This window comes from Periophthalmus magnuspinnatus, chromosome 16 (assembly GCF_009829125.3).
Source record: "Periophthalmus magnuspinnatus isolate fPerMag1 chromosome 16, fPerMag1.2.pri, whole genome shotgun sequence".
NCBI lineage: Eukaryota > Metazoa > Chordata > Actinopteri > Gobiiformes > Gobiidae > Periophthalmus > Periophthalmus magnuspinnatus.
Genome location: NC_047141.1, coordinates 26,538,024 through 26,547,720, shown reverse-complemented (window position 1 = coordinate 26,547,720; position 9,697 = coordinate 26,538,024). Strand labels below are relative to the sequence as shown.

Below are 9,697 nucleotides of genomic sequence, written 5' to 3'. Positions count from 1 at the left end.
AAACAAAAAAACCCCTTTATAGTCAATACAATTTGCATAGGCTTGTAGATAGATATTAAAGCATATACCCTGCAAATACACCCTATAAATAAATACAAAATAAGTGATTTGGTGTTTAGGTTAATAAAATAAGTAATCATATAAAATTTAAATTCCAAAATTGGATTAAAAAAAAGATTTGTATTGAGAAAAATTATTATCTCCGTTCTGTACAATGTGTCGTTAATAGCATGTACTCTAGCACCATCTAGTGGAACCCTGACAGTAACAGGTCAGTAGGGCAGAGGTCAGAGGGTGAACAAACTCCACCAAAACCACTAAATGTGCAGTTATTATTTATTGGGCCCCTGCAAAAACATACCCATGAAGCAATGTATACAGAAACTTACATAACATGAATAAAAGTTACATAGTGTTTAATAAATAAGTACATGACAGCATTATGTACTGCAAGTATTTTAGTGGAAGGTAACAGCATCAACAAACTTCAAAAATGTTATATGGTTTAAAGGTGCACAATGTAACTTCTCTGGTTGAGGGTTTGTGTCCATGGAGATGTTATTGATTAGCCTAGAATATTCCACAGTATGGCATTAAACCTATCCTGCATGTATTCAGTTTCAGGTTACATCTGTGGAGAGGCGACCGTGCTCTCAAAAAGAACGCATGCTTTTCAGTGCATTTCAGAAGTAAAAATAGCAAGTCACAGTTTAATGTCATACTGCTGAACGATCCAGGCATTGCAATAACATGGAGACAAAGTTATAGCCAGTTAAATATAGGTAACAATAAATGCAACTTTTGATAACTGTATAAAGCATAAAAATTTTAGTTGCACAAAAAAAAAAAAAAAAACAAAAAAAAAAAAAACACTTCCTTTTCATTTCAAAAGATAAAACAATAAAAAACTGGACTATCAAAAACATATGTTACATTTCTTTTGGCACTTTTTGGAAACCAACTTTTCATCTTCATACATTTAACCCAACATTTACTGAAACAGATACATTCCCTTATATATGTGAAAAGCATAAAATTCAAATGACCTGCAAGATAAAATAAACCACATTTGGAGGTATGCATGTGCTAAAAATGGGACTTAAAATACATTTTAAAATACAAGCATGAATGTAGTGTTGCAGAAGTAGCATCAAAAGTGTTTAGAGTGCAGCCTCTTTGGAATATGCTAAAGTCATTCATCAAACAAAAGCATGGCCATTTTGGCACAAATGAGATAGTAACAGAAAAATATGCATAAAATATTTTTGCAAAAAAAACAAGATGAAACTAGTTACCACAAAAACAGCATTGTACAAACCCTTTTATAAATAATGTTATATCGTGTTATACTCAAACTGTATTTTTTTTTAAAGAACAGATTTACTAACAAGAATCAATGTCTACATGAGTTAAAATGAATCTAGTTGTATTTACGATTAGGATTATAAAACTTCAGGAATTTCTCAGAAAATTGGTAATTTAGCGAGGAAAGTTTAAAAAATTACTCAAATAATCCAAGTCCAACAGTAGCATGATTACAAACTATTAAAATTCAATTAAAACTTAAATTATAATAAAAGTTCTGAATTTAAAAAGCACTATGCAACATTTCTGAAGGAGGTTCTGCCACCTGCTTGACTCCATGGAGATGTTATTGCTTCACCTAGATTCTTCCACAATATGCCATTAAAATTGCCTACAAGCATTAATTGAATAAATTCATAATATAAGTTAAATCTCTCCACCAAAGTTATAGTGCAACTTTAGTCATTTTAACTCTTGCAGACATGTCCCAGGACTATTTGCAAAAAGTGCTCATAGGCCGACAGTTCATAGCCATTACTGAGGACTGCTCTTCTTGTCATTCAGCTCCGATTACATGAGGATTAAACTGACTTATTATAATGGTAATATCGTCTCTATACATACGAGCTAGCTCTTCAGGTAAAGACAACATTTTGGACAACCTCTCGTGGTCCACTGTTCCAAATTCGTTGTTGCCGACCGCATGGCGCATCAGGTGTGTTGCAGAGTTCTGGTCTTCAAAAGCAGAGGACATGCGCGCCTTCCTCTCCTCCAGAAGCCCCTGCATCTGTCCCAGTGTGACCTTGTAGCCCCCCACCTTGAGAGGCTGACGCTGGTGCACTCCCGTTAGATACTCCCCCACGATGCGGACCACCTCCTGTCTGTGAAGAGTCTCCCAAAGTCCATCTGAGCCAATTACCTGCAGAAATAAATGAAATAAATAGACGAGTTGTAATGATAATTTTTTTTAAGGTTTTCATGTTTTTCTAATTATTATTTGGTTTAGTGGGATAGTACCTGTGGTGAATATTTATCATAGTTTTACACCAGTTAAGTGGCAGTTCATGGAAAAAAAAGGATTCAAAGTACAAACACACAGAGTAGCCAAGTTCTAAATCGAATATGGCTCCCTATGTCATCAACACGGAAAATTCCACCCAAAACACAGGGACAATTTATTTTGTACATGGTGTTTTAATAACACTGCCTACTGTTTCTAGTCCTTTTTGACTATTTTATTGCAAACTATGCATTGTTGCAGATTTCTGATAAAAATAAATCTGAGTATATGTCCAGGCCCTGCCCCTCCTCTCCCCTCCCGTCACTCCTTTCTTTAGTCCTCCAGGTACTGCCCACTTTAGCAGCTCTATTTGCAATGTGATTGTGGGAGAAGTTTAGGTGTTCAGTCCCACTTTTAAACCGTCATTTAACATATTTTCTAGTCTAATGGTTGCAATATATAAAAACGCTACTGACCAGAAAGCGGTCCTGTGGCCTCAGTCGGTGGTAGGTGATCTCTGGCTCCGCAGTGAGGTAAGGGGGCGTGTGGTAGTTCGGGGGAATAAACTTTGTGTGCTCGTTTTCATGAAGCTGGTCAGGCCCAGACTCCAACACACGCTTCTGCAGCTCAATGCTCCATTTGAACTTTACGTCACCAAATGCACGGAAAGGCATGAGAAGGCCCAGCAGGCGATCCTGAGGACAAGAAAGGCAACTTAGAGCAAAATGTAAGGATGGGAGATACTATCAAAAATAGATATCCTAATCTTTTCAGAGAATTCTCACAATAATGATAATCAGGTCATTTTTTGGCAATGAGGAAGGAACTTTAATGTGCCAAAGTTTTGGTTGAGGTTGAAAAAGTGTAGTACCTGTCTAATTACAGTCTTTTTTTCTGATGGAGGATGCTCGCCCCTGATCCGAGCCACTTCACTCTCGTTTTGAGCATTGTGGTCATTGGAAAGAGTGTGAGCACTAAAAGTACCATCCTCCTCCTGCACCCCCAGCACAGCCCGAGTGTCACCGGAGTTGGCTATATAACTGTGCGAAAGAAGAGACAAAGATATTCTCAATAAAATGTAGAGATGGAGGTTTTGTTTTTGTTTCTTTTTTTCCATGGCTGACGCCAATCCTGACTGTACAGAATCCACAGAAACTGTTAGAGAGAGATTCATTTCTGTGTTGTACTGAGCTGGCAGTGAGTGCCCTCAGTACAACACAAAAATGGAATTTCTCTAACAGAAACCAATGGCTGACAAACTCCGCCGATATTTTTGGCAGAGCACATCAGGTATCGAAAGGTCGATACCTGATGTCTACCAACACTAATAAAGTCATATCAATCATGTGAATTGTCAAACCAATCTGTGATGAAAAGTTATGTATTGGTAAAAATTACAATGCTCTCTGTTCTGTGTGGTTAATAGCTTCTAAATTGGCTAAATCTGCATGAGAGGATGCAGATATTCTCAACAAATTGTATGTTAGTTTCCTGGGTTATAATTAATAAATCTGATGGTGTACGTACAGATCTGGCCCATCAATGTGAGCCACACAGGCTGTAGCTCCAGAAAAGGCCACTCTCAGGACCCAGTAGTGCAGGAAGGCGTTGGGGTCTCCCACCTGTAGCACATAGAACACTCAGGATGATGCATTGGATTTATAAATCACCTTTCAAGACACCCAAACTTTTCACAGTGCACTATTCATTCACTCCATAGTCAGTGTATAACTGTCCTGGGGTAGACTGACAGAAGAAAGGCTACCAATCTGTGCCATCGGGCTTTCTGACCATTACCAACACTCACACATTCCCTTCATTCTCAAGATTCAAGATTTCTTTATTTGTCTCCCTTAGGAGAAATTTTTCTTGGACCAATGGGCTGCTCACACCACAAAAAACAAACAAAACCATACCCAGGGTGCAGTACATCTCTCTCAACACACCATCACTCATTTCTACATCATTTCTCATTTAACAGTTCCACCGAAACAGGTACAAATGAATGTTTATATCTATTATATCTACACAGTGGTACCCTGTACCTCCTCCCTGAACTCAATAGTTCATATTCAGGGTACAACACATGTGTCGGGTCTGAAAGAATGCTCCTGGTCTGTCTCCTCATGGCCTGTTTGTAAAGTTCTTGAGGGCTCAGAGGGACAGCACAGCCCATACTTTTCCCTGCTGTCCTCACCAGATTTAAAATTTGGGTTTTTGATTTGACCAGCAAGTTTCCAAACCAGCTGGTGATTCCATATCTTAGCACCGACTCAATGGTAGCTCTGTAGAAAATGAGCATAATATTACTACTGACACCAAATAATCAGCCTGCGCAGAAAATGGAGGCCCTGGTGTATTCTGCTGCAGACAGTGGTCACCTGTGTGTTCCAGCTCAGATCTCTGTCAATATGGACTCCCAGATACTTAAAGGAGCTCACCTGCTCTATGTTATGGCCATGAATGATCACTGGGCCATGGTCACCAGCTGCTCAGGGGTCAATCACCATTTCTACAGTTTTATTTGTATTAATCTGCAGTTTGTGTGAGTCACACCAGGCCACAAGCTTCTCTACAGCAACACCATGAAACTTTACATCAGATGTCTTTGTCAACAGGCTGAGTAGGACAGTATCATCGGAAAATTTCAAGATATACTGGCATGATTCAGAACTAACACAATCATTGGTATAGAATGTAAACAAAAATGGAGAACTGACGGCGCCCTGAGGTGCCCCAGTGCTGCACATGGTTGTGTTAGACAGAGCTGAGTTAAACTTAACCTGTTGTGGCCTATCTGATAGAAAGGAATAGTACCATCTTATTAGAAATGGGTTTACTTTTGCCTGTACCAGCTTGCTGAGGAGGATGTGGGGCTGTATTGAATTAAATGCAGAACTAAAATCAATAAAGAGAAGCCTAGCATATGTAGAGGGGTGTTCAAGATGTTTCAAAATGAGATGCATCAGTGTTGCAATGGCATCACTCATGCTACGTTTTCTTACATATGCAAACTGATATGTGTCCAAAAGTGTCTCCAGCTGTGTGCGCAGCTTTTCCAAAATCAGCCTTTCAAAACAAGGCTAAGCTAACATTCTAAGCACTGTGGGTTGTGTCTTGCTTAAAAACACAACAACAATTTCCATTACACCCACTGCCGCCCCCATAAGTCAGTGAATTCTCTGCAAAGGTGATGAAACCAGAGCTAGTCGTAAAGTTTATATATGACTCAAGACACAGCAGGAAGAAGGTGTTCTATAAACCTGAAGCACCCTTTAGGCTAAACCCTGTGTAACCTCCTGATGCTGGTGAACAGTTCTGAAGCTGTGAAAATCTTCTGAGAAATGTGGTGCGCGTGTGAGGTGTCATTTTGTTTGTACAACAGCGAGCAGAGCACGCGTACCTGAGCCTCCAACGACATGTCATTGTCCAGTCTCTTGAAGGCATTTAACAGAGCCTCCCGTGTGTCTGGGACCTCCCCTGGACTAAAACAGAAAATCAGAAACAGTGTATGAGTCATGTTATAGATGGAACCAGCCACATGACTTTTTTTGATAAAACCTTAATATCACACACTTTCACTTTCATTGCGATACCCATTTGGAGTTTGCGATTAATCAACCAGAACCGGAACAAATATGTCTCTAAGAAATACACATAAATAATAATAATGCATTCAATTTTCAAGACATCCAAAGCAGTTTACAGTGCATTATTCATTTACTCTCTCTGTTGGTAAGCTACAACTGTAGCAACAAGTGCCCTGGGGGAAACTCACAATTTGCACCGTCGGCCCCTTCAACCACCTACAATCACTCCCTAACAAACCATATTCATACTAGGCAAGACAGGTGAAGGGTCTTGCCTAACAAAATTATATCCCCAGCAATCTCCCATCCAAGTACTAACCATATCCAACCCTGACGAGATTGGGCATCCTCCAAGTGGAATACCCACAAGAGAAGTTCTATACCTGTAATAAGACCATAATAAAAAGTGGATGACTTGGCTTACCTCGTTAGGTCTATGAGCTCCTGCCAGTACGTCCTGAGGCTGTTGAAGTACAGCGTTTGTGCCTCCCGGCTGAAGTAGTCGTTTGGGTGTTTGTGCCACTGCAGGATGGGACTCAGGGCGCGGCCGGCATCCACCGCTGCCTCCAGCTCACACAGGGTGTCATGGGACAGCAAAGACACAGCAATGTAATAGAACAAGCGCTCACTCAGAGCCTAGAAGAAAACAGTATAAATTATAATAAAAATTATGTCACACAACAGATTAAACCAAAGCAGAGACACAGGAAAGTAATCAAATAACCGTTCACTCAGAGCTTAAAGGAAAACAAAAGTCTAAGACAAATATTACACACAACACAGAGTAAACCTGTCACTGTTAACACAAGAATGAGATGAACGAGTCTTTACCTGAGCACATGCACAGCCAGCGTGACCATCGAACACTCCCAGTAACATTCCTCGTGTCTGCAGACATGTGGCTGCACTGCGCCGGTCTTCTATTGGAGCATTCGCTGGGAGCTGGTTACTCTCAAAACCTGTCACTGCCGACACATTCTTCCCATCAAACTCGGGAATCTAAAAATATAAAAATACATTGGATTAAAACAAACATAATAATATATTAAAGGTGTCTTTTAACCTGCAGTTTTCACGTCAACACACACCTTGAAGCTGTACTCATTGGCTTTCAGAATGGAGTTGACCTGAGGAGGGGTCAGAATGTAGCTGCGCTGCATAGAGCTCGTCTGGTAACTCCTGGAGCCCAAAGCACGTCTCCATGGTGATTTGCGAGAAGAGGGCCCATAGTGGGGCAGCTGGTGTTGGGATGATAACAGACAGGGGGCCAGTACCTTGGCTCGGGGCAAACCCCTCAGCACCTGAGACGTCACAACCATGGCTCACGGTGCCCTGTGGACAGAACGTACAGTCAATGGACAAAGACAAACATACAGCTGTCCTCCTGCTGCGTGCTCCTAAGGTCACACTGGAGTCAGGGGCCATTAGGCAAACAGTGAGCAAACAAACCGTGTGGAAAGCTACTGATGCTAAGACAGTGGAAACTGTGTATATGCCCCCACATTAACTGCTGCTGAGAACAGGCTTTGGCTTTGTAATAAAATCAGCCATTGTTCCAAAGTGAAATGAGATTAAGGAGTAACTTCTGTTCTCACTAAAACTGTGAATGAAAATAAAACACTAATGTCATCTGAAGAGGTATCCACTTCATATGCCTGAACTACAAGTCATTACTCTGAGGACTTCAGGGACCGACCTCCTGCTGGTGCCCAGAGTCAGGACTAAACATGGGGAATCAGCGTTTAATTTTATGCAGCTAAAACCTGGAATAGTCTTCCTGAAGATGTGAGACAGGCCTCTACATTGACAATGTTTAAATCCAGGCACAAAACGGCTGTTTCGCTGTGTATATGACTGAAAGGTTTTTATTCTGCACTCTTCTGTTTTAATGGTAATTTTATGATGATTATTTGCGTTTATTTATGTTTTGATTTGTGTGATTTTAATGTCTTTCTTATTACGTAAAGCACTTTGAATTACCTTGTGTACGCATTGTGCTATACCAATAAACTTGCCTTACCTTTTTGAAAACAGGACAGAGCAATCGCAAACACTTTATCAATTAAACTGAGTCAATCAATTAAAAAAGTCTTTTAACAGGCATGCATCAGAGCCAGAGAGCAGAGTAGTTTAAAGTGAAGAACAATGGCATTTAAGCCCTGTACTTGACCTTTTAAAGATAAAATGTCTCACAAGTTTTAACCCAAAGGTTCAAGTTTACACTTATTTCCATGTTATATAAAGATTTTTTGATACAAATTTTTAAGGTCTAAACAGCTAAATTTTTAGAGCTTCTTCCACTCCCAATAACTAAGTATAGCAGTCTCTTGGCCACTGCTCTCGTGTCCTGCTTCATAAAGTGTGGCTCACAGGGCAGCCTAAAATAGTTCAGACTAGAGTTTCAGTCCTATATTTGAGTAATGGTCCGTCAGTCCATGACCTAATGAGCTGAATCAAATTATTACATAATCAGTGGGATCACCTGCAAATGCCATAAGTGTCAGCAGAGTGGGTGAGCCAATTGGGCTAGTAGAGATTTGGCATACAATCTGCTCTCTTTAACACAAATAAAACCTATAATATATGCACTGACTTCAAATCATACCGTGAAAAGCTTTGACAAGACACCGCAATGATGCAAATATGAGCCATCTTTGCCTGTGTGCAGAAAGTTGCCATGTTTGTTGACATTTAGCATGGCTCTTTAGCAGCTAGTGGCAAGGTAACCTCTCTGTGACTCGCCTCAAGGCAATTAGCCAACTGTGCCAGCCTGTACACTGATTAAAAGACCTGCAATAATTGGGATGAAAGCTTTGTTATGCCTGTATTAAGATTTTTAAGTGACATTCCCAAAATACTGACAGTCAAGGAGACGAATTTAGGCTAAAGCTAGTAGTGTTATCCCACCTACTACTATGCTATCCTCTCATGGGCGTTTCCTCTCAAATCAACACGCAAAACAAGTTATATTACACAAAAATGCACATATAAGACGGTTAATATGAAGGACTTACAACTCACCTGCACGTGACGAACATGAAGTTATAAAAGTTCATGTCTTCAGTGCAGATTTTGAGGTCGGAGTCATTCAGGGGCGAGTCTTTCTCTGCGCCCATTGGACAAACGAGCGCTGCGTAAATCCGCCACCACGTTTCCACGCCCTCCCAAACATGCAACGCTTAATATTAGCTTTTATCTGTGCAGTGCATGAAAATATATCGTGTATAACCACCCAAAGCAAGAAAAACATTTTATATTTTTTTAAACTGTGCAAAAAATATATGCTTACGTTTTTACACAGCTATTATAGCATTTGAAATCAATATTTACAATTTATTGAACACTTCTTTACCTTGTGATTGTTTTCAGTTTGAATGCATGCACACTTAATTTCAAGCCTCCAGGTGAATTGGTCCATATTACCTTAGACATTACTTTTTACTGTACATTTCTGAAAATATACTTTAACAAGAACATATCAAATATTAAATGTGTCCCACTGAGGATGTAAGCGTGAATAAAGGTCTAGTGGTTCAGTCTAACTTGTAATAATAACACAGATTTGAAGTATTCACTGTATTCGCAACCAGTCTATGACCCTCAGTTGGCCCTCTTTGGCCCCCTTTGTCTTGTGTTTTTATTTGTGGCCCTTAATGAGAAAAGTTTGGACACCCCTGTATTAGATGTTAGGTATTAAGACAATTTCTTCACTGACCAAGTTCTAGCTCAACACAATTATATAAGAAAGAACAAAACTAGACACATCATGTAAGCAAATGTTTAATAGTAAAAAAAATAAAAA

General features: G+C 39.8%; 1 protein-coding gene across 1 annotated transcript; it reads right to left on the bottom strand.

The window, feature by feature from the left end:
• Positions 1-318: 318 nt before the first annotated feature.
• Positions 319-9,009, bottom strand: pdp1 (pyruvate dehydrogenase phosphatase catalytic subunit 1). The gene is made up of 9 exons (XM_033980908.2): positions 8,917-9,009; positions 6,984-7,227; positions 6,727-6,894; positions 6,320-6,531; positions 5,709-5,790; positions 3,833-3,927; positions 3,177-3,345; positions 2,782-3,000; positions 319-2,224 (listed from the first exon to the last, which is right to left on the bottom strand). The coding sequence occupies exons 2-9, from the start codon at positions 7,212-7,214 to the stop codon at positions 1,862-1,864; spliced, it is 1,539 nt and encodes a 512-aa protein (XP_033836799.1). The 5' UTR covers positions 7,215-7,227; positions 8,917-9,009; the 3' UTR covers positions 319-1,861.
• Between the last annotated feature and the right edge of the window lie 688 nt (positions 9,010-9,697).

Bases quoted from the DNA above. Each gene is read 5' to 3' on its own strand.
- pdp1 (XM_033980908.2), bottom strand. From the start codon at position 7,214: ATGGTTGTGACGTCTCAGGTGCTGAGGGGTTTGCCCCGAGCCAAGGTA. The intron at 3,928-5,708 runs GTACGCGTGCTC...TATGTGCTACAG, and splicing joins ACATGTCGTTGGAGGCTCAG to GTGGGAGACCCCAACGCCTT. The intron at 3,001-3,176 runs GTACTACACTTT...TCTTGTCCTCAG, and splicing joins AAAAGACTGTAATTAGACAG to GATCGCCTGCTGGGCCTTCT.